Source organism: Podarcis vaucheri (genome assembly GCF_965113315.1).
Source record: "Podarcis vaucheri genome assembly, chromosome: 14".
NCBI classification, from domain to species: domain Eukaryota; kingdom Metazoa; phylum Chordata; class Lepidosauria; order Squamata; family Lacertidae; genus Podarcis; species Podarcis vaucheri.
The window spans coordinates 17,645,624-17,669,979 of NC_138752.1; the positions used below are offsets into that span (position 1 = coordinate 17,645,624).

The following is a 24,356-nucleotide window of genomic DNA, read 5'->3' on the forward strand; positions in this document are numbered from 1 at the left end:
GTAAGGGTTCTCCTTAGCCTCATTGCGAACCACCTAAATCAAACTTATGCACCACCGTTTGGATCAAGGCCTACAGCACAAAACAAGGAAACTGTTATTTCAAGTATTAAGAGTCATAGAAAGACATCTGAGAAACAACATTTTAATAGATGAAATAAATACTCCAGTACATGCAAGATTTTTTTTAAAAAAGACACTGAAAAATAATAATTAAAAAACCCAAATCACTTTCTTGTTAAGAGTGTAATATTCCCCCACCCCCTGTTTTAAAACACTCACAGTAGCTTCCCCCCCAGCTTGGAAATCACATCCAATCTCCACTCTTTTCCCACTCGACACAGCCAATGCACTTCTAACCTAACACTTGATTCAAAAGTAACCACACAGAAACCAACATAAAAACAAAACAAAAAGGTAGCTACATCCATCATTTAAAGTTCTGCTTCTTTCAGACTGTATGAAAACTGAGGTAACTTTTTTTTTCCTTCCTGCACAACTGAACAGTAAAATTTAGAAGGGAAATTTTGGAAGACCAAAGAAAAAGAAAAAAGTTTTAAAAGCACACCCAGCGCATTTAAGGCCCTTTCTCCATCCCACCCAATCTCAATAAAACCTTAAAACTGTTATTACCACTCGCTTGTTTGTAGACCATGTATTCTATAAAAGATGCGAAACTGAATAAGCTTTGATGGTTTCTCTCCTTTTTAACAATCCCTCACCCCAAATGATCAGCCACTCAATGCTGATTTGTTTCTACATAGGTTAAAAGGTAAATCTTTTTGCTGCCTCCCCCATTCAAAAAAATATTTTTTTTAAAAAAATCAAAAGACTGGGCTGATCTACACAAATTCTTTGGTATACATAAAACAAAGGGCCAGTTGAGGGGAGCCTAAGTACATTTGTGTTAGCAGTGACCAAGGTATACCTAAATTGAAAAGATTAATTCACAGAAATTGAGTTCGCTGGCGGTAGAGTCCGAGGCGAAGATCTTTCCCTCAGTGCCTGAGATAACAGATTGCAACCATCCGAGACGGCGCAAGCCGAGTTCCGCAACCGTTCCCTGTATTCAGTTGTTTTGGAGCTACTTTCGGGGTGTTGGGCTATATCCCTGAGGCATTGGGTAAGGAGCACACAAGCCGAGACGACACTCATTGCGCCCCCTAAAATGGCGGTCTGCACGGCTTTACCTTCCGGATTGATGGCGGCCGCTTTGCCCAAAAACTGAGGCTCAGTGGCAAAGCCCACCAGCGCGCAGACAGACTGCACCAAGGGTCCGCTGAACAAGACGCAGCGGTTCCGCGTCAGCTCGCTGGGCGAAGTCTTGACCTCCTTGACGCAGGCCAATAGGGCCGAGCCGCTGGTGCTCATGCACTTGACGCTCAGCTTGAACTGCTCCTTGGCAAACTTATCCCTGGATTTCTCACTGGCCAGGACACAGGCGTCCGTCAGGAATTTCAGATTCTTGGACATGTTCTGGGAAACCTCCAGCAGGAGCTGAGGGCTCATGTCAGCCAAAGGGGTGGTCTTCAAGATCCCACAGCCGTGCTCCACCTCATGTTTGCACCGGGTCACCTTGTAGCGATCCACCAGGCCGGGCGATGCTGGCTGAGCCCCCGGCGTTTCCACCGCCGCCAGGTAAGCGGCGTGGGCAGAGCACTCTGTCAAGGAGACCACCAGGTCTCCCATCTCCACCAGGATGTCCCCCACCTCTGCGAAGCGTCCCATGTTCAGTTGGCTTTGGACGTCGTGAGTCAAGATGGAGAGGCCTTTTGTCCTGGCGATGATGGTGTCCCGGCACTTCTCGAAGGACTCCCCAAAGACGGACAGGCTATCCGTATTGACCGGCCGGCTCTCGCTGGACAACAGCAGCAAATCCGCCACCAGCTGCATCTTGCTCTTGCAGTGGTCGCAAATGGAGATGAGCTTCTTCCGCTGCAACGCACCGCTGCTTGGGGTGGACGCCTCGCTAGCGGACTTGCCAGAGCCGCCGCTAGCCATAGCGCCTGGGGGGCACACGCATGCCTCTCGGGACCCCACAGCTGCCGCCACCCCTCCCGCTCCTGATGCCTCCGGAGGAGTCCCCACTCAGCCTGGCAGGATCTCTCTGCCTTTTCCGCACCATCATTCCATTAATCTCCGCAAGTAAAAGTAAAGTCTTTGCGGGCCAGAGGGAGAGGCGGGAGCCGGCCGGAGAGCAGCCCAATCCAAAGGGAGCCTGGCGCTACTCCACTTTCACAGTGAACTAATAGGCTTGGAAGCAGGCGACAGGTTCCCCGACTCTTGGGAAGACTGAATCCTCAATTCCGCAACGGCATGATCAATTATCGTTCCCTTTCCTTCCCCATCTGCAGATGGACCGTTCTTTGGAGAGAAGCGTTATTAGCAAATAATCCAAATGGAGCTGCTGCAAAAATAATAATAGGAGCAATCATTTAAAATCTTTAAAAGTTTCCAGCTGAATAAATTACAGTGGCACGTTTAAATTCATGAGGAAAAAGAGTTTGGGTGGGATGGTGTGTTGTTGTTTTTTAAAAAGAAAATAAATGGGAAGAGGGGCTGAAATAGGCGACGATCCTGTTACCGTTTCACTCCTTTCCAATCCAAGCTGTCCCCGTGGCCCGGAAAGAGGCGAGCCAACGCCATAGGCTCCTTTAACAGCTCCCGAGAAGGCAGGCAGGCATCTCTTCCTCTCCCCGTTGCTATCAGGAAGAACAGCAGAGGGTGTGGCCCGGCGGAGCTGTGGCCGGGGGAACTGGCCGCGCGCAGGAGGAGGAGGAGGAGGAGGGTTGCCGCTTTGATTTGCTAGGCTGGCCCCGAAGTCTTTCGTGCGCACCTCACCTCCGGTGCAAAAGAGGACACGGCAGATCGTGGAAGGCAAGGCGAGGAGGGCGGGCGGAAAGCAACGATTTCCTCTCCCCCAACACCACCCGGATCCAGCCGCTGGTGGAGAGGGAAGGCAGGGAGGAGGGAGGGAGGGAGGATCCCTCAAGCTTAGCTTGCCGCTTTTGCTTTTCTTTTTTGCCACCTCTCTCCTCTCCCGCTTGGCGCTCCGATCACGACGCCCAGCGTCCCCGGGAAAAGCAGCGGCGGCGCCGGCCCTCCAGGGGCGTGGGCGCACCCGATCTCCGCTCGACGGGGAACTTCAGGCTCTGCCCTCGAACAAGGGCGGCGGCGGCGGCGGCGCTGGGTGGCCTTTGCAACAGCTGCTGCGGGAACCCAGCCGGCCTCCCTTCGCCTCCTCTCTCACCATATTTCCTCGCTCGGCTTTTCCTCCTCCTCTCCAACCCTCCCCGGCTGAATCACCAACTTCTGCGGGGTGGAGGGAGGGATCACGCAAGGAGGGCTCCCCGCCCGCTCGCCAGCTTTCCACTTCCCAAAGTCTCTTTTCAGCCTCGGCCGCGGGTCTCTTATCAGCTGCCTCGGCGCGGCTGCTCTTGCATGGCTGGGGAAAGGGCGGGCGCCGGAGCCAACGGGCCTCTTGCTGCTGCTGCTGCTGCCTTTTCTCCCTTCCTCTCTCTCTTTTTTAATGCTTCCTCCCGGTTGCCTCCGCTGTAACCTCCCCGTAAGCCTATAGCAATCTTTTGTGCGGCCTGTCGCCGCCCTTCGTTTTAAACGCTGCGGTCTTCTCCACGCCCGCTGCTGCCTTGAAGGCTCCACCCCAGCAGGAGATGGGGCGGGTGGGAGAAGGGAAAGAGGCGGTGTCACCGCCCGGTATAACAGGCGGCGGCGGCGGCGGCGCCCTTGCACTGGCCGCCGGCTCGATTGCGCTTTTACGCACGCAGATGCGCTTGGAGCAGGAGAGCCGTAGCTGTTGGTTCACACGTGGGAAGGTTCTGGCCTGTGTTTTCAGCCCAGCCTGCCCGTTGATTCCCCACCCCCGATTTTTATTTTAATTAAAGGAGCATAATCTATCCCCGCCCCCTTTTGCAACCTTAGCTTCCCAGCTGTCAGCAAACATTACTTGGAAGTCCTGTTGAAATCTGGGATAGCTTTCTAAGGAACCAGGCATAGGACGAGGTCTCTGCCTCTTTCCCACCGGTGTTGGAAAAATCAGGAGCATCTTTCGAGCTCTGAGATGGGCGCTGCCAGTGGTTTACTGGAGGGTTTCAAATATAGAAGCATTTCTTTTGGTTTCTCCTTAGGGAGGAGAAAATGACAAGCATGCAAACCTAATGGGGTCAGCCTGTGGGCACTGCCGCCTGATTGGATTGTGATTTTCTTGTTGCCCAACTAGGCTAGAGAACACTTTACTACAACTTTTTAACGCAGCTCCATCTGGTACGTAGGCTGAGACCCTACCTACCTGCGGACTGTCTCGCCAGAGTGGTGCATGCTCTGGTTATCTCCCGCTTGGACTACTGCAATGCGCTCTACGTGGGGCTACCTTTGAAGGTGACCCGGAGACTACAACTAATCCAGAATGCAGCAGCTAGACTGGTGACTGGGAGCGGCCGCTGAGACCATATAACACCGGTCTTGAAAGACCTACATTGGCTCCCAGTACGTTTCCAAGCATAATTCAAAGTGTTGGTGCTGACCTTTAAAGCCCTAAACGGCCTCGGTCCAGTATAGCTGAAGGAGCGTCTCCACCTCCATCATTCTGCCTGGACACTGAGGTCCAGTGCCAAGGGCCTTCTGGCGGTTCCCTCACTGCGAGAAGCCAAGTTACAGGGAACCAGGCAGAGGGCCTTCTCGGTAGTGGCACCCGCCCTGTGGAACGCCCTCCCACCAGATGTCAAAGAGAACAACAACTACCAGACTTTTAGAAGACATCTGAAGGCAGCCCTGTTTAGGGAAGCTTTTAATGTTTGATGTATCACAGTATTTTAATATTCTTTTGGAAGCCGCCCAGAGTGCCTGGGGAAACCCAGCCAGATGGGCGGGGTATAAATAATAAATAATAATAATAATAATAATTATGCTCTGGTCCATGGGGTTATGAAGAGTCGGACACGACTAAACAACAGCTTTTAAAAGAATATACAGTGGTACCTTGGGTTAAGAACTTATTTCGTTCTGGAGGTCCATTCTTAACCTGAAACAGTTCTTAACCTGAGGTAAAGGTAGAGGGACCCCTGACCATTAGGTTCAGTCGTGACCGACTCTGGGGTTGCGGCGCTCATCTCGCTTTATTGGCCGAGGGAGCTGGCGTACAGCTTCCGGGTCATGTGGCCAGCATGGCTAAGCCGCTTCTGGCGAACCAGAGCAGCGCACGGAAACACCGTTTACCTTCCCGCCAGAGTGGTACCTATTTATCTACATGCACTTTGACATGCTTTCGAACTGCTATCACTTAGCTAATGGGGCCTCCCGCTGCCACCACATGATTTCTGTTCTCATCCTGAAGCAAAGTTCTTAACCCGAGCTACTATTTTTGGGTTAGCGGAGTCTGTAACCTGAAGCGTCTGTAACCTGAAGCGTCTGTAACCCGAGGTACCACTGTATCAGCATTCTGCCATTAGTTGTTGGAAGCTGCCCAGGCTTTACAGAGATGTTAACAGTCCACATAAAATGACCAAAACAATGTGTGATAAAAGATAATTAGCAGACCACAATTTAACAAGCTGTGAGCACATAAAGGCCTGTGGGAGAATGAAAGCATGGTTCAAGAAAAGTGTTTTAATGTATCCCTGAGAGGTAAGCAAGAATAAGCTTGATAAGGAGAGAACAGGGGTCCCCACCGTGATCTAGGCCCTGCTCCATGTATCTTTCCCACTTCCCTCACAAACTAGGATGTGATAACTTATTTACTTCTAGTTATTTATTTAGCAAGATTTAATGAAGAAAATCTCAGTGGTTTACATAAAATAGTATAAGCTGACTCTCCTTCACTGGAGAGGTCGGATGGTCATCGTCAGGGATTTTTAGACGTGATTCCTGCGTTGCAGGAGGTTGGACTAGATGACCCATGGGGTCCCTTCAAACTCCACTATTCTATGATCCGTTAAAAACAGCAATTAAAAGCAAACTTTTAAAAGCAAGTAGATGTATAAAATTGTGAAAATACAGATAAAACCAACAGTTTTGGAAACAAATGTGCCTAATATTGCATGTCCAGGTAGGCTCACCTAAACAGAAAAGTTTTAAAACTGTATTTTTTTTTAAAAAAAATCAAAAACATTACATCATCTCATCATCCCTGACCGTTGGCTAGGGCTGATGGGAGTTGGAGTCCACTGGTGGGCCACTGGTTCTCCACCTAGGACCTTCATCGTGCAAGCGCCTTGTCTTGTCGTTGGGCTACACCTTCTCCCATGGCATGTTTATGTATATTTCGGCAACTAAATTAAGCTCTACTTGCCATTTCAAGGCATGATTTAGTGTGAATGGAGATGGTACTATCAAAAGCAATGGGGCTACTTTAAAAATTATAGCTAATCTATGGGTCTGGAGAATACAAATAATGCCTCTGTGAAAAGTCAATCTAAAGCATTTTTATATACTCCGGAAGGCACCCAGAGTCACTGCAGGACATAACACTTCAATTATATAGTCCAGCTCAGGAAGGGTGGGGGTCCGCTTATTTTGTGCTTGTGCAGTGTAGTCTCCTTTGATGTTTTGTTTTGTTTTTAAAAAAGGCCTTAAGGGTGCGCCTGCAAATTCCTGTTCATGGTGGTGACTCTTTTTTTTAATCAGTCATGTTATCCATGCAGACTGCCCTGAAAAGTCCTTATGTTTTTCAGCCTAATAAGACGTTGTGACTAAAGGCATCCAGACATTGTCTGCTGTGTTCCTGCATTTGGCGCGTAAAATGATGTTTGTCTGTACAGCAAACTGGTGACTTTTCTGTGCACAAAGCGCTAATAAAGTTACATACTTTTATTTTCTTCTTCAGAAGTAAATATCTATCTGCTGCTTTTGGGAAAGTAACTTAACAGAGCAATCCTAGCTATAGCAAGCCAGTGTAATTTTGGGATCCTCACAGTAGAGAGGTTGATGGGCATAGCTGTCAACTTTTCCCTTTTCTTGCGAGGAATCCTATTCGGAATAAGGGAATTTCCCTTAAAAAAAGGGAAACATTGACAGCTACGTTGATGGGAGTTGCTGTCCTTTTTCAGTGATGTCTGTTGTCGTCTTGGCTGTCTTGGCCTCAGCAAATAACAATCTCTCCCTGGGGGAAACACACACACACAACACCTAGAACATCAACAACATCAGGAAACAGAAAAGATACTTAGTTATTTTATTCATATACTGTACCATCTTTCTGCCAAGCTGCTGTTTGTCGGTGTAGACCAGGGTTTCCCAAACTTGGGTCTCCAGCTGTTTTTGGACTACAACTCCCATCATCCATTGCTAGTGGGACCAGCGGTCAGGGATGGTGGGAATAGACAATACTGGGCTAGATAGACCAACATTAAAATAAAATAAAAACACAGAATTTCGATAATTGCTAGGCTTTGTTAAGTATAAAATGTTTTGTTCCTATTATTTTGCTACTGGCCTTCATGTGTTTGATAGCCACCATAGTATTTCTTCTGGAAATGGAAAGGCAGTATATAAATTTAAAATAATAAGAAAAGACATTAAGGAGATTGCATGGTTGGCTGGATTCTGCACCTACAGTTCTCAGCTTCTCTGAGTGTCTTGGGAGCACGGAATACGATATTACTGTATTATTATCACCACCATCATAATTATATTTTATTATTGGTATTATTGTTTTTATTATTTTTATTAAATTTGTATTCAGCCCTTCATCCAAAGATCCTAGGGCGTTCCACAACCCAGAAATATGGTTTCCTCTTTCCCTTCAGAAACAAATGTAAAGGGAAAGGAGTTTTGTTTTATTCAATTTCGAAAACATGGTTCGTCTCGGTCCCCCCGCAGTCTGAAGTGGTACAGCCCTCTGCCCCTCGTTCCTTCCGGCACCTTCCCACTCACTCACCCACCCTCCTCCGCCTGTAGCTTTCAAATCTAGTTGCCCCGCCCACTTCCCTCCCGGCGCATGCGCAGAACTGGCAAGGGGGCGGGATCGGGGCGGAAGAACCTTCTCCAGCCAGTGCCGGCGGCGTCGAGCGTCGGGACAAGATGGCGGCGGCCTACCGATGGCTGGGTCTGGTCTTGGCGCTGTGTGCCTTGGCGGCCGCGGCCTCCGGGGCCGAAGAGCCGAAGGAAAAGTCCCCTGAGCAGGCGAAGAAGGAGAAGAAGAAGAAAAAGGACATTCGGGACTACAACGACGCCGACATGGCGCGGCTGCTGGAGCAGTGGGAGGTATGTCCGTGAGGTGAAAGGGGGCGCAGCGGGGACCCCAAAATGGGAGTGAGGGTCGGGGGAGGGGTCCCCACCGTCTTCCTCGTCTAGTTCCTTGGCAAGGATTTGGGGCTGGGGTGCAGGTTCGTTGCGCTCGCCAAGGGTTGTATCTCGCCAAGGGTTGTTACTTAATTTATTTATTTGTGCCCCGACTATTTGACAGGGTTTCCCCAGCCACTTTGGGCTGCTTTCAACATATATGTGCATATATATGCATACATATATATGTATGTATATATGTAGCTCTATATGTATACACACACAAACATAATATAACATTACACATGAAGAAACTTCCCTATACATGCTCTAACCAACTGAGCTATCCAGGCTTAAGTTATTTTTATTTATTCATTTAGCAGGGTATAAATTTTTCTCAACTGCTTTTTTTTTTAATGTAAAACAAAAACATTTTCCGTTGTTTTTAAAAAGGACAGATTAAAGCAAGACATTTAAAAGCATTCGGGAGATGATTAAAATCAGCAGTAGCAGAAAGCATGTGTGACTTGTGTGTGCCCGGTCCATTAATTTCAGTGGGTGTGCTCCAAGTAGGGCGTGGGCACAGGCCAAGGGGGAATAGGGGGAGAGAGGTTGGTTTGAAGGGGATGAGGGTCCAGCCTAGAGCTCGTTTAATTGAATGTGGGGGTGGTGAGGAAATAGTCCTGAAGGAGAGGCTGCCTCTGAGCATGTGTGGAGTGTATTGGTCTTCATTGGGGAAGAGTAGGGTTGGCAACCGCACTGTGAGACTATAAGAAAACCAGGTACAGTATTACGGAAGTCAGAACACTTCCAGTACTTTTACTGGGGTGTACTGTCCTTGCAATGCGTGAAACTTAAGTTGCAGTTTTCAGGTTCATAAAAGTAACATTAAGTTCAGTAGCTTGAACTGTTTCAGTTTTGTTTTATGTTATACATATATGCTTGTTTGTTTTATGATATATGTATATGTGTGTGTGTTCTTGAGAGAGCGCAAGACTGCGCCTGGATAGTTCAGTTGGAGCATGGTGCTGATAACGCCAAGGTTGCAGGTTCGATCCCCGCATGGGACAGCTGCCTATTCCTGCACTGCAGGGGGTTGGACTAGATGATCCTCAGGGTCCCTTCCAACTCTACAATTCTATGATTCGTATATGCATGCTGCTTTGAGCAGAGTATGGGCTTTAAAGTTTAAATTAGGAACTGTTCTCTGAAATAAGGAACAGGAAGCAGGCCTAATGAAGAGTTTAAAAGACTATAAGCAGAACTCCATAGTAATTAGCACCCCTCTTTGCTTTTGTAGTAACAACCACCAGTGCATTTTGCATAGCAGAATAAAGCAGCAGTTTCATATGATTTGGCTCTGCGTTTTGCACTAATAGGCATTTGGACACTCTTCAGGGGTAGCCCAACATAGGCTGTATTGCAGCAGCCCAATTTCTTTAGTAACCAATGCACATGTGATTAGCAGGTTAACCTTTTCCCAGGTTAATTGCCCCCACCTGTCTAAATGCAAAGCTGGATCCAGGAGTAGTCTGAAACTGCTTATGAGTTTCATGTAGGTAGAATACCTATTTTTAAATTAGTTTTCTCATTAGTGCTCCCTTATCTGAATTAATATTTCATTTTGCTTCCCACATCCAGACCCTCCGTGATCTCTGGTGCTGTTAACTATCTTGTTGAGTGAGCTGCTTGGCACATAAAGTAATGCCATGCACTCATCCAGAGTGCTAAATTGAAAACCAGATTTCTATTTCTGAAACAGAAAAAAGTTGTGTTCTGTTATTTCAGCAAGTAGAAAGCTGCATTAGACAAACAGTTTCTACATAGGCATACAAAGTGTGCATGGTCTTCTAAACTTGAGATCTTTCAATAACCCTAATTTTTCTAAGACATACCTTGTTGCATCAGGATACAACAGCCTGTTCCAATGCATTCTTAAGTGTTCCTGTATTTTCTTTCCAACACAGAAAGATGATGATATAGAAGAAGGAGATCTTCCTGAGCACAAGCGTCCATCTGCACCAATAGACTTTTCCCAACTTGACCCTGGCAAGCCTGAGAGTATCTTGAAGATGACCAAGAAAGGGAAGACTCTTATGATGTTTGTCACTGTGTCAGGAGAACCTACAGAAAAAGAGACAGAACAAATTACTAATCTGTGGCAGGGAAGTCTTTTCAATGCCAACTATGACGTACAAAGGTAAGATTTTTGTCTTGGAGTTGCACACCTGCCCTCACTTGCCTGGTTTAATTTTCATTTTGTATGGGCTGTGTTTATATATATGACCACCTAAATTACTGCATGTTTGAAATTAATACCTTCTTTCCTGTATTTTGATCTGTATTAATGAGGATATGAAAAATTGTTTAAAAGTTTTCAAAAGAATGGCATGCTCAGTTAGGAAGATGGATAAAGTTATCATAATTAATAGCTTTATTTTGTCTTTTTCCTTTGATGTAACCTTCCCCCTCCTGAGACAGAGGCCCAGTGCTTATTCTTGCTGAGTGCAGTCTAAAGCAGTGTGGAATTTTATTAAAAATTTGTAAAAAAAATAAATTCATTTGGTAAAAATAAACTGTTGAAATAGTCTCATATTTTCCTATATGAGGAAGGAAATAATCTAGGCCCCATTATGGCTGCAATCTAATATAAACCTACCTTATAAGTCCCATTGAACATAGTAGGACTTAACTGTCGTAGAAACACACTTGGATTAGTTTGGAAAAGTGTAGTCGACTTTAAAACCTGTTACAATTTGCCAGTGGGCTGTGAAAATGGATGTTTGTGGCTATTTATAGGTAGTATTCTTCTCACACTGTTTGTCCCTTTGGATACAAATATGTCTGTGTGTGTCCCCACCCCCGATTGGAATTTGAAGAAACGATGTAAGAAAAGCCACCCTTCTCAAAGCCCTATCTAGTCCAGATACCTATTTCCCTCAGTGGCCAACCATATGCCTGTATGAAGCCAGCAAGCAGGACACGAACCCAACCATACTCTGCTGCTGTTCCCCAGCAGCTGATATTCAGAGATACTACTTCCAGTATAAGAGGGAGAAATGGATCCATTGTGACTGGTTGCTATCTGTAGTCTTAGCTGCCATGAATTTTGTCTAATCCCCTTTTAAAACTGTCCAAATTGGTGGCCTCCCCCACATCTGGCAGCCGTGATTTCTGCTGTTCAATTACGCACTGTGTGAAGAAGTGCTCCCTTTTGCCTCTCCTGAATTTTCCACCATTCTATGGGAGGAATTGTTGTGGAACTGAGCAGCTCTTTATTGTGTTGTTTTCAGCTCCTCCCAAGAAAGCCATGGAACCAAATATCTGCACCTGATAGGTGTAACTCATAAAAAATATGCTTGAGAGAAGTAGGAGGGATTACTGTACGTGACTTCACTTGTATCCTACCCAGCTATCCAGCTTTGACAACATGGAGCTATTTAAGTGTACTACAAGGATAAATTCCTATGAAATCTTAATATAGAAGCCAACATTTTAACATTAGCATACGTAGAGGCTTTTTTTTTAACCCCTAAGCATTTGTTAGCCAGATATTTTGCATTTTTCCCTTACATCTAAAATAAAGCTGAGACCCATCTCTTCTAGCAGGGATGGGAGATCCTTTTTCAATCCAGTGACCGCATTCCCTTTTGGGCAACATCCAGAGTGCACATGCTGATCGTGGGCTGGGCCAGAGGCAAAAAGAGGCAGAGAAACAAATGCAAACTTTACCTTTCTACAGTAAGATAGTTTCTGCACGTACCCTATGGCAAAGGGCCATATCACAGTTCAGGGACAGATTCTTTTGCTAGGCAATAACATTCAGCGGGCAAAGCAGGGCCAGTGCAGGATGAAAATGGTTCCAAGGGCCAGATAGGGAGGCTTGGAGGGCCACATTCAACCTTGTGCCTGAGGTTCCTCTTCTTTTGCTGCATCTGTGTGTCTCCCCTCTACCATAAATTTGAATAAGAAATGCAATAGGCTGTATTTTCACAAGGTAGTAAATTATAATATTCTTACTTATGAAGGTAATAAATTCTGCAGTGCAAGTTTTGTTTTTCCCCCCATTCTGAGACAAACACCTCTTGCTTTTAAGAAATGCAACATGCCACTTAATCCTTGGGGTTATTTATCGTTCCTTTTTTTGCAAGAGGTGGGGCAGAGGCTCTTCACTACCTAAAACATAAATTTTCAATACATCAAAGGCCAGGCACTAATTGGATGCCCTTTTAAAACCTAGGTTTATCGTCGGTTCAAATCGTGCCATCTTTATGCTGCGGGACGGAGGCTATGCGTGGGAGATCAAAGACTTTCTGATAAAACAGGAGAGGTGTGCGGACGTAACACTGGAAGGTCAGGTGTACCCTGGTAAAGGAGCCAAGGAAAGCGAAAAAGGGAAAAATGAGACCAAGCCCGAAAAATCCAAAAAGAAAAAAGATACTGAAAAGAAACATGGACCCCTCAAAGACGACAACCGTGCAACCAAACCAAAAGAAGAGCTCTGATAAGTTAATTTGACCGTAGAGGAGGTTTGGTGGGAAGTTTAGGAAGGAGAAAATAGGGTGGCCTTTCTGGGTTTCAAATCAAGGGACCAGTTTACTTATTAATGAGAGGCATTTGTTCAGTAACAGCAACGTTAATGCTTAACATCAGTGGATTGCTTCTTTTAGATCTGGAGTTGGTATATTGTGCCTTGTCTACTTTCAAGCAGTTGGGTTTTTTCAAACAGTTGTCTGTTTAAAAGTTTAAAACAAGCACCTTCAGTATTACGAACATTCCTCCAAGGATGAGAGGGGAAGAGCTGTTGCAGTAGGAATTCTGCTGTCAGCTATTTTGGAGGAGTCAACAAGGTGAACGTTTCGTTGGCGATAAGAAACAAGACTTAACTTTCTAGGAGTTTCTACCTTTGCAATATTTTCATTAATGAAAATAAATGATACCCCTTCTTGAAAGTGGCAATCTCAGAGTGTCAGCTGTGGTGCCAAAGCAGATTCTGGAAAGCACAGGTTTGATGCATGCCATGAGTGTGTTTATGTAAGTTGGTTTCACTGCTGGTGGTCAAATGCCCAGCTGAAGTGGGAATAAACTTGTCTATTGAATTAACAGATTTAGGGTTTCCATAGACTAATGGTGGGCCAGTTCACTTATTCCAACCTTCCTCAACCTGGTGTCTGCCGGATGTTTTGGGCCACAACTCTCATCACTTTCAGAGCACTGGGCATGCTGGCTGTGGCTGTTGGAAGTTGTAGTTTAGAACATCTGGCAGTAGGCTGAGCCATGTGATAAAAGGCTGAGCCAATCCAGTAAGAGGAATGTAACAAGAATAGCAAATGTATCAATATGCAATTAACCCTGACACTGATTGAAGAGCTTAATTCCAAAAGGTTCTTAAATCAATTTTGACCAGTATTCCATTTGGAAGAAAATTATTTCTGACTACAGTGGTACCTTGGTTGTCAAACTTAATCTGTTGCAGGAGTCTGTTCGACTCCCAAAACGGTTCAAAAACCAAGGTGCAGCTTTTTATTGGTTACAGGAGCTTCCTTCACTCAATCGGAAGCCATGTTGGACATTTGGCTTACGAAAAATGTTTACAAACTGGAACACTCACTTCCGGGTTTGCAGCATTCAGGAGCCAAATTGTTTGGGAGTCAAACCGTTCAAGTATAAAGGTACCACTGTACAGTCTTTTTGAATGCCAACACGATTTTCAAGGCTTTTATACAATTTTATACAAGTTCTCTCCCCCCCCCCCCGTCCCTTATTTGTAGCACTCATGGCAAACATCTACAGGCCAAAATTGGATTTTTTTTGTCAGAATTGACTTAAGCCCCTTTTGGAGTTAAGCTATTCAATTGCAATTGGGCTCAAGGCATTCCAGAATTGCAGTGACTATAAACTGGGGGCTTACTCTGTTTAAACACAGAGGTTGTGCTGGTTTCCTTCTTAATGTTAATTTGAAAGAATACTGCCTTGGTGCATAAGTTTATTTCCAATTTGTGGACACCGCACCATATTAGATCAGGCCACGTTTGATCTTTTTGAATATAGCTTGTATTTCTCTGGTGCCAAAAATACTTCCAATACTCTGGGTGCCCTAATTTGTTCATTCATATATAAAGTTGGTAGATAATTGGGGAAATATTGCTGTCACCATGAACACTCCCTCCGGAATGTCAATAAATTTGTACCTTTTTCAGAACAAATTTCTGTTTGACACATGGAGTCCTGTGTCTGGACACAGCTGTCTTGTGATGTCTGTATCTGCTCAGAGTGGCCACTAGGTGGCACCATTAAGTGCCAAATTCAGATGTTGAAAAGCCTTCAGTGGTTTCTATCCTCTTTTGATTCTTGGACCATTTATATATGAATACCATTGATAAAAGCTCTCTCCTGGCTTAATTCAAGGTTCTGAAGGAGATGAAAGGTTAAGTGTTAATGAATAGCTGAGTACTGTGTTTGTCCTGAGACTTCTGTTTATTCCACCTCCCCCCCCCCCCCCCCGGGTTTTATTTCATTTTTACTTGATTTTTAGGGATTTTGCTTTGAAAGGGCACTCCTGCCTTCCATTCTGCTGTTACAAAAGAACAGGGAAATGTTGAGAAATAGAATCACAGAGGTGGAAGGGACCCCAAGGGTCATCTAGTCCAACCCCCTGCAATGCAGGAATCTTTTGCCCAATGACCCAGGAATTAAGAGTCTCATGCTCTACCCAACTAATCTAAATGTAGATGCTTTTTTTTGTTGTTCAGAGGCGCTTAAAACTCACATGCAAGATGTGCTTTTAAAAAGATGCCGGTTTTCAAATATGCTGCCTGCTAAATTTGTGTGCCTGAGGAAAAGCTGGCTGGTCACCGGTGCTGAGTAAAAATTTCTTCCAGGTGACTAGGTGGCAGCTTTTTTAGGACACAAACAAAAGGCATAAGCATAGATGGCAGCTTAGCAGGCTGCAAAATGCCCTCCAGGACAGTAAGAAAATGCAGGGTATGAAACAACCAAATTCACATACTTTATATCCCTCTGATTTTAGTGGAGGGGAATACTTTTGTGTTGGAGTCACTGGGCCTTGAAGATCACTAATCATCTGGTTGCCTTTGGCTGGGAACCGTGTGTGCCTCTTTCAAGCCATCCGTGTGTTCCAAATGACTAACCAGGTTAGATGTGGGCATTCAGGCTAGCAATTCTTGGTGACTTTTTTTTTTTGGCAAGGTTTAATCGTTAGCTGTATCGTGCCTTGGTCTTCTGGTTCTGCTAAGGTCATGTGACTGCTCTGCACACAACTCCCAACTGCAATTGTGGCGATTGATTTTTATGCAGATTTCAGTTCTGTGAAGCTAGCATCCCGATTCTCTGGTTTGAAAGTTATAGAAGAGTGGCTCTGCAAGATGAATTATTCAGAATTGATTTTGTCAGTTTCTTTGACTATTTAAGGGCAATCAGGTGTGTTTTAATTTGTTAGACATTTTCTACTTATGGGGCCCATAACTCCAACATCTTCTTTGCATGTGCAGACTCCCCAATTCAAGTGGAGGGAGGCAGGGGAAAGAGAGCGGACTTAACACAACTGAGAAGACATCTGCTTGAAACTTTAGAGACCCATTAGTAGTTGGAATAGAGAAAACTATTACTTTGACCAACTAGTGGCCTGACTTGGTATAAGGCAGCTTTCATACCCAGGTAAGTAGATGAGCAGCCAGAGCGAAACTATTTTTCTCAGCTTGATTAATGCCATTGTTGTGAAACCTACAGCCATTTCAAGGACAAAGCTTTCTTTGACAGAGAATCTGATCTTGCTTTCATCTCTTCGGTTGGCGTATGGCCAGTGACATCCACTCTTGTCAGCACTGCGGCGAAGAGACAGAGGTAATTCTGTTCTTTGTAGCAGATTTGGTGAGTGACGGGTGGGACTTAAAGGGCAACTCATTCAAGTAATGGTGAAAATGTAGGAACAGGAAAAACACATGAGTACCATAAATCAGAACACTTTCTGTACACAGAACACTATTAATGTAGGAGTTTACATAAATACAGGAAAAATGTACCTTTTTTCTAATTAGCTGCTATGTATCTCCCGAATAGGGACATGGGTGCCGCTGTGGGTTAAACCACAGAGCCTAGGACTTGCCGATCAGAAGGTCGGCGGTTCGAATCCCCATGACGGGGTGAGCTCCCGTTGTTCGGTCCCAGCTTCTGCTAACCTAGCAGTTCGAAAGCACAAAGTGCAAGTAGATAAATAGGTACCGCTCCAGCGGGAAGGCAAACGGCGTTTCCATGCGCTGCTCTAGTTCGCCAGAAGCGGCTTAGTCCTGCTGGCCACATGACCCGGAAGCTGTCTGCAGACAAACACCGGCTCCCTCGGCCAATAAAGCGAGATGAGCGCCGCAACCTCAGAGTCGATCACGACTGGACCTAATGGTCAGGGGTCCCTTTACCTTTACCTTTTTATCTCCCTAATGCTTTTGTAAATCCCATGTCTCTGACAGTGGCCCTACGTCATGTGGCAAACATGTTTTTAATCTGAACATTTAGAGGAAGCTGGATGTTTTTTGTTTTTTCCCCAAGTTTTTTTATTGATTTTCCAAAATTTTGAAAGAAACATAGATCTTAGTTATACTTAATCCAATCTTAGTAACATTGTTACTTGACTTCCTCAAATCCCCCTAGCTGAGTTTCAGTGTATATCATTGTAACAGTTTTCCAAAACTAATTTTCTCATAAAATTAATCAGTTAACATCTTTCTTTCTTTTCATTTTAACTTTAAACATATTCTTCTGGATGTTGAATGACAGAAGTCTGCTGTTAAAAGTAAAACAAATTCCACGGGAGGCATACAAGCTCTAGAGTGAGCCTGAAGTAGTTCTAGAACCCAGCTAGAAAATATTTGTAGCGTGTTTGAAGTGGACACCATCTTGTGGTTTTTGATCACATGATACACTTGGTATTTAGCTGCATGGAAATGAATCCAAGGTGCAGGCTTACAATAATGAAACTTTAATAAAGTTTTAAGGCAATAAGGGCTTAAATGGCATGAAGTTAGAGAGGTCAAGAATAACCACAAGCTTCCTACCCTAACTGGGTTATGATGGTTGCCTTCCCAGGAACCACCTCCACCCATGGGCTGCAAATCTAAACACGCTTTCTAGGAGACAGACACCACTGAACACAGTGGAACTTCTTCTGAGTAAACACGCAATGTTAGTTGCAGAAAATAAGGCGCCTCAAGATTTTATTAAAGCTTTTTCGTAATACAACGATAAAAGAAACTAAAAACAAAAAGAGAAAGAAGAGAAAAATGCAGTCTCCTCTCTCAAAGTCGTCTCTTAACCCTCGTCTCAGACTGAAAGTGGTGGACTCTGCTAGTTCTCACCTGGGAATTTTCTTCTCAGTTTCTCACTCTGGAAAGTCTTCCTTTCCCTGCCTCTCACACAGGGCTCTTCCACCAGCTTTGAGTGCGTGTAATCCTTGGATAATGGCCCAGAACAGAGGACCCCAAATAAAAAGAGAGTGATGGAAGGATGAAAGAAGGGAAAGGAGAAGGGAGAAAAGACCTTCCAACTTTCTGACGGTCAGTTACATAAAAGAAATTATTCATAACTTTCACTAGTCTGACAGCCAACAAACAGTTCTACTTTCCCCAATCTTCAGAGCCAAATGTCTCAAATAAGCCCCACCAAAGGGATAGGGGCATGGGGGAGAGAGGCAATATTGGGTTGTTCTTACTGTGTTTATGTAAATACAGAAGAAATAAGAAATTAGCTGCATTTTTAAAGTATCACCAGCTAGCTTGACTATTTCAAGCGTTAAAACCCCTTGGAAGTGGCCTTGGTGTGACCATGTGTGCCGTTCTCTTCATGTAGTCAAGTCCGTCAGGTGGATCCCATGAGAGCTTTTCTTTGCTTAAGCAAACTTCCTCTTGCCTTATGAGTGCCTGGAGCTTTGGCAGGATGTTTCTGCAGCTGCTGCTTGCATCTTTGAGAGATCATGTGTTCATCTTTCAAGTTTACCTTTCTCTTTGGGTTTCCTTGCATTTATAGCAGCGGGAATTCTGTCTGGAGTTAAATCTTTTAAGTCTATGAGATGTAGGTGGTGGATATGCTCTGTTATCAGCAGCGAACCACTAGAGGGTGGTCAAGCATAAGGAAATGTCACAGTAAATTTCTGCTGTTGAAGTCCAAGTCTGATTGTATTTGCTTGCTTTCCCTTCCAGAATGGCCACCTAGCAAGTTTTCAAGTGCCTTGGCCAGGTTTTCAAATTTTGATTTCTTTAGACCCACACGCTGTGAGTTTTGTGCGCTTCATCTCTGTTCTAAACTTAAAATATCAGTGGTGATTTTAAGTGTGTGAATTAGATTTGTAGAAAGGAGCAGTGACTGAGTAAAAATCCCAGGCAGGGCTGTCATTTTAGATAGATCAGGCACGTCCAACTCCAAAGAGACTGTGATCTACTCACATTATAAAAATACTGGCTGTGATCTACCCATTGTTACTGACAGGCGAAGTTGTTGAGCTTTTTGGGGGGGGAGGTAAAGTTGTTGAGCTTATTTTAGGGGAACCAAAGCTTTCTTGGGGAGAGGTCCACTAAGCATCTTGCGGTCTACCACTGATGTCTGGTGATCTACCAGTAGATCACAATCTACCTGTTGGACATGCCTGAGATGGAGCAGCAGTTTGGACAGGATTTCTGCCCTTGGTATTTCAGTTGCTTGGGACCAAAGTGCAGGATTGTTTACATTTCTGCTCTATAGGGCACATTGGTGAATATGCACCAATTTGTTGTAAGGAACCAATCACCCTTCCCTTTGTAATTGGTGCCTTCAGTATATATACTTCTCTATCCAGACATGAAAAAATCAGAGGAGGCTTACAACACCTCTGTGCATGGGAATCTTGTGATTGTGAACAATATAAAATAATTCAAACAGTGCAGGTTAGGGATGGGCGAATCTGTCAACTTCAGTTTCTCTATTTTTATTTTTAGTATTCTTTCTCGTTTTCCACATTTTCATATCAGTTCGAGGTTATTTTTTAAAACAAATTCTCATGAAAACTCACCAGTGTTTTAATGTGAGTTTCTCCTAATGCAGTTTTGCCTAGTACATGGGGTTTTTTTTGCAAAGCGATTTCCCCTAATACAATGCATTTTTGTATGTTAGTGAAAATATGCAAAAGAAAATGCACACTTTACCTCACTGTGTACATTTTTGTACACGTTATGTGGCTAGAGAACTGTATTGCAAAACTTGGAAGTGTGAATTTTAATGGATGGTTATCTCGTTTGGGAAAGTGAAGATTGCTTGAGTTCACCTTTGATTTAAGAGAGCTTGTCAGCTTCTGTGTATGGAAGGGGGTGTGTGTTTTTGTTTTATTTTGTGCTGTGCCTCAAGTGGCAAAAGTACCTTGGGCTGGCCCTGCTCATTTAAGAGGGACAGAATTACCATGTTCAAAGTCAGACTTTTTAGCCTGTAAAGCAGGTGATGATGGAGCCTTCTGCACGAGAAGCTGGAGAAAAGAATTGACCAGGTAACATGGTACCTACACAAGGAGCCATGGTCTTTATTGCAAATGTCAGCACAGTTTCTCCTCGCTCTTTGCTGGCCTCTCCATTGAGGAGAGGAGAGGGAGCGTAACAAACAAGCAGTTATACCTGGATAAGTCAAGGTTCTGGCTCTGAAGGGCCTCCTGCCATGGAGGGTTGTGGCAGTAAAGGGAAATAGTCTCATGGTGGGATTACTGATGCTACACACCTTTGGGGTAGGGTCTAAGTGACATGACACCATCTTTAGACTTGGCAATGTGCATTTTGCTGGCAGGTTTAGATCAATTGTTTGTGGCTATCAGTTCATTGTGATAAAATAATCCAACACAATAAACGGTACACACGCATGTAAGAGTTGCATTGAAATTTTATTCCAATAAATGTGTATTCCAAACAACTAAATGTTAATTAAGTTGTAAGCGAAAACATTTGGAAGTAACATTCCAAGAGTTTTTGTCCTCATACAAAACAGGCTGCCAAGGGAAGTACCACATTCTGCAGCCCTTTGAAGTTTTCAAGTGCAAAGCAGATTAGCTGAAGAACATTTCCATGACCTTACCCTATTGTACAAAAAAAAAATTCCCATAACAGCATTTATCTCTTCAGCTTTAATCTTCTTTGTGCCTTTTGCAATAAATTAATAGAAAATTAAATCTTTTTCAGCAGGAGCTTTAAGAAAATATACAAAACACTATACATCTAGTTCCGAAAAAGGACCAGCTATTTCGGGTAGAATACTTGGAGTGACGAACACACAGACACAACCCTCCCCAAGGCTCTCAGAAAGCAGTATTTCTACAATGCAACCTTTGAAAAGCAATTTTACAGATTGCGAATGGTCAGTTACTAGTAGAGACCAGTCAGTCACTCAATTAAAAAAAGCACACATTGAAGGCAGTTTGTTGATGACCCATAAATATTTTCTCCTCCCTTTTTAATTCTTTTTTAAAAAAAGCTTTCTGGGTGACAGCTTCACTTCTGAAGCAGTTACATATTGGCAGGGTGAGGAGGACATACTTTGATGTGCTTTATTAATAAAAAAGTGGCTGGTAGCAGGAAACCCAAGCACAATTTTTTCTTTGAGAAACTGATAACATTTGTCCTTCATAAGCTGATCCTTGGCCACAGTGATTTGGTCCTTTGTCACAAGGGACTCTTTGTGAAGATCCAGCAACCTCTGCAATACCCTGAACAACTGCGGCATTCAGATATTTAGTGGATCGCTGCTGCACAGGCAGAAATAGGATATCAGTCGGTGCTTATGAAGTGTCCTGCTGACATTGAATGCCAGCACACCAGAAAGTTTGTGAGGAGACCAACAAAGCATTTTCAGTTTTTGCCATTGTGTCTGATACTGACTTATGCTTAAATTTTCATATATACATAGCCAGGAGCTCAACTTAGAAGTGCATGTTTTTTCCTGAGTAGGTGTCTGAAAGTTGAGACTGGAAAGTTGAGACCGGAGAAGGAACACTTTGTACATTTCTACTGATTCAAAACCTGAGACTCCTATGGACAGACATGAAGGAGACCATTGCAGTACACCAAGGCAACATGATGTGAAATCAAACCTTTCTTATCACAAATACGCTTGCGAGAGGAACAGACCTATTACTAACTGTATCCTGGACTGCCTACGGAATGTTGGTTGTCTGATGTGGCCATTTAACCCATTCACAATAAGGTTTTTTCTATGTACATCATCAAAATATACATCTTGAGCACGCCTTGGGCCTCAACACATTTCCCATTGAGGGCGTGCTAATGAGCAGGAACACACAATGCAGGTCACGTTCTCACAGTTTCATTTTCTTTACCACTGGAACTGGCAGAGCTTGGAAAATCCTCACTGCTTCGTCATCTGTCTTCAGTGTAACCCAGAAGGGCCGGAAGGTGCCCTTGTATCCAACAAAACCCATTTTATCTGAACGAAAGGAAAAAAGGATAGTTGAGAACCTCCAAATGACTGCTTTGGAACCAGCAAGAAAGGAGGCAACCATGGACATAATTTTAAATGGTGCTGAGAACCTGGTGTATGATATAAGTCTTCTTGAACCAATTGGGAACCGTGATCATGGTGCTATCAAATACAACATGTCTCTAAGTGGGCAGCTGCCAAGGAAGTCCAACATAGTCACCTTTGACTTCAAAAGGGGAGGCTTCTCAAAAATGAAGGTACTGGTTTTTAAAAAAGGAAGTTGAATGAAAGTCAGGAGGTCATAATGTTCGGAGAATGCTTATGGGGGTCTCCATAATGTTTGGAGAATGCTTAAAACCACAAAAATGGAAGCTCGGCTGGAATGTATAATGCAGATCAGGAAAGATCCCACCAAGGCCAAGAGGATGCAGGCATGGCTAAGGAACAGAGGCAGAGAAGCTATTCAAAGCATGAAAGCCTCTCCCTGAAAACTGAAGTCTTGACCAAATGAGAAGAACCCAAACTTTGGCAACAAAAATGCAAGCACACTTGGGGATGCAAAGAAATCTGAAAATCATTAAATAAAAAACAACCACCTGATTTCAGTATCTTATTTCAGAGTGCCATTCCAACACAAAAGCCCAAAGGTGTGCTGCCTGTTTCGTTAAAGAGGTATTCTCCCTTCCAAAAAATTATTTTGCTTTTTGAGGTACTGTTCTCTCCCCATGAATTATCTAAGCCTTCGCATCTTTAAACTCAGTGGAGATCCAGCAGCTCAGTTCTGCTGAGCCTGAAATCTGAAGTGGTACAACACTTCCTCTAGCCCACTGCCCTGTGGTCCCCAGCTGTTGGACTACAGCTCCCATCATCCCTAGCCAGCGGTCAAGGATGATCACCTGGGGACCAAAGATTGAAGAACACAGTAAACTGAAATGATCAACACTTTTAAACATCCTATTGATTCTAGGAAATGTAACTATAACAAAGGTTCCTTTATAAAATAGCTATTTACCTTTCAATTTAAAGCCCCTCTGTGCTCCAAGTTTCTCCAGGACGGTAGTCCACGGACCTCTTGAAACGAACCTTCCTTTAGATGTCATCACCACTATAGAACTACAGGAGACAAAGGCATCCATAACCATCTATTCTTCCACTGAGTGATTTAATTTGGTAAAAGCTACCACTGGTGCAACTCTGGGGTGCTGGTCCCTGTATCAATTCAATCATGTCTTGCCAGGCATGCATAATTTATTCTGAAGATTAACAAGCACATCCAATTAGGTCACCTTACATCTGTTATCAGAAACGGTATGTATAATGTTTGCAGGAGCAATGAGAAAATCACATGGCTGCTATACGACAGCATATGGCTTGTTAGCTTGTTAGGCTACATCTACAACCACTAGGTTTTCCAGCTGTTCCATACATCCCAAGAATGCTTAGTCCATACGTGCCAGAACACAGACTTATTTTTTTTTATCTCTGGATGCATTTTGCCTTGATACAGCAAATGCCTACCCAATACCGTATCAAAAAGCGTAACTAACAATGAATTTGTAAACCGCATTGAGGTTTATTTTATTTCCCCACCAGTAACACAGTTGGTACATTTTATTAAATGAGGGTTAGTGCAGAATGGGATTTACCACACCTGTCTTTAACATTAACCAGGATGGGGCAATTTCCACTCTCAAATCAAGTCCTTTTTCTGGTTCATGTTTGTTTTGTATGTGCTGTATTGATAAATATGTTGCATCCTGTTTCTGCGTTATTCTGCACAGATTTATTTTTTGTGGGGAATCGCAAGATTTGTATGAATTTTACCCCAGAATAAATATTTGGGGGCATATTTTGAGCCAAGATCTATGCCGCAAAACTCGGTGCAAAACCCCAAAGAAGAACTTCATTCTGATCCACATTAGTTTGAGTGCAAATCATGCTGATTTGCTTACAAATGCAGACTGAACTAAGTCCTTGAATACCGTATTTTTCGCACCATAGGACGCACTTTGTTTTAGAGGGGCGAGAACAAGAAAAAAAATTTCTCCCCCTCTCTGCCCAGCGCCCCTTCAGTGAAGCGGCAGGAGGCGCTGCACAGAGAGGGGGAGAACTTTCCCCCTCTTGTTTTCCTGCTCTAAAACAAGGTGCCGTTTAAGGTGCGTTCAGGCGGCTACCTTGGAAGCCTGGAGAGCGAGAGGGGTCGGTGTGCACTGACCCCTCTCGCTCTCCAGGCTTCAGGTTCCTTTCGACCTGCTCTTTGGGGCTGGCGGGGGGGAAGCCCACCACCAGCCCCAAAGAGCAGGTCAGGGAGCAGCGGAAAGGCGCAGCGGAGAGGCTCCTGCCATAGCCGCGTGTCACCTCCAGCCGGGAGAGGTTCGCGGGGTGCTTCTTTAGCCCCGCGCGCGCTCTCCCGGCTGGAGAGGTGACGCGCAGCTATAGAGGCTCCTGCCATAGCCACGCGTCACCTCTCCAGCCGGGAGAGGGTCGCGGGGCTATTGCGTCTTCGCTCCATAGGACGCACACACATTTTCCCTTCATTTTTGAAGGGGAAAAAGCGCGTCCTATAGAGTGAAAAATACGGTACAGTGGTACCCCGCAAGACGAATGCCTCGCAAGACGGAAAACCCGCAAGACGAAAGGGTTTTCTGTTTTGGAGGCGCTTCGCAAGA

General features: G+C 44.4%; 3 protein-coding genes and 1 long non-coding RNA gene across 9 annotated transcripts in view; 2 read left to right on the forward strand and 2 right to left on the reverse strand.

Annotated features, from left to right (window-relative positions):
• The window catches only part of LOC309518606, a 106,637-nt gene that overhangs the window by 9,784 nt on the left and 72,497 nt on the right, over positions 1–24,356 (forward strand). The window lies entirely within an intron of this gene.
• Positions 127–4,244, reverse strand: TLNRD1 (talin rod domain containing 1). The gene is made up of 2 exons (XM_082198765.1): positions 2,582–4,244; positions 127–2,404 (listed from the first exon to the last, which is right to left on the reverse strand). Exon 2 carries the CDS (start codon positions 1,996–1,998, stop codon positions 940–942), a length of 1,059 nt encoding a protein of 352 aa, XP_082054891.1. The 5' UTR covers positions 1,999–2,404; positions 2,582–4,244; the 3' UTR covers positions 127–939.
• On the forward strand, positions 7,987–14,438 carry MESD (mesoderm development LRP chaperone). The gene is made up of 3 exons (XM_082198853.1): positions 7,987–8,214; positions 10,200–10,432; positions 12,473–14,438. The coding sequence occupies exons 1-3, from the start codon at positions 8,032–8,034 to the stop codon at positions 12,735–12,737; spliced, it is 681 nt and encodes a 226-aa protein (XP_082054979.1). The 5' UTR covers positions 7,987–8,031; the 3' UTR covers positions 12,738–14,438.
• The window catches only part of CEMIP (cell migration inducing hyaluronidase 1), a 167,059-nt gene continuing 162,821 nt past the window's right edge, over positions 20,119–24,356 (reverse strand). For 5 of the 6 annotated variants that reach the window (XM_082198302.1, XM_082198301.1, XM_082198300.1 and 2 more), the window contains exons 28-29: positions 22,700–22,800; positions 20,119–21,693 (exon numbers count right to left, since the gene is read on the reverse strand). In XM_082198302.1, coding sequence (XP_082054428.1) covers positions 21,566–21,693; positions 22,700–22,800 — 229 coding nt within the window. In that variant the 3' untranslated portion in view covers positions 20,119–21,565. Of the gene's footprint in view, positions 21,694–22,699; positions 23,103–24,356 lie in introns of those variants that run through there. The other variant, XM_082198304.1, reaches the window with a different exon arrangement.

Bases quoted from the DNA above. Each gene is read 5' to 3' on its own strand.
- TLNRD1 (XM_082198765.1), bottom strand. From the start codon at position 1,998: ATGGCTAGCGGCGGCTCTGGCAAGTCCGCTAGCGAGGCGTCCACCCCA.
- MESD (XM_082198853.1), top strand. From the start codon at position 8,032: ATGGCGGCGGCCTACCGATGGCTGGGTCTGGTCTTGGCGCTGTGTGCC. The intron at 8,215-10,199 runs GTATGTCCGTGA...TTTCCAACACAG, and splicing joins GGCTGCTGGAGCAGTGGGAG to AAAGATGATGATATAGAAGA. The intron at 10,433-12,472 runs GTAAGATTTTTG...TTTAAAACCTAG, and splicing joins GCCAACTATGACGTACAAAG to GTTTATCGTCGGTTCAAATC.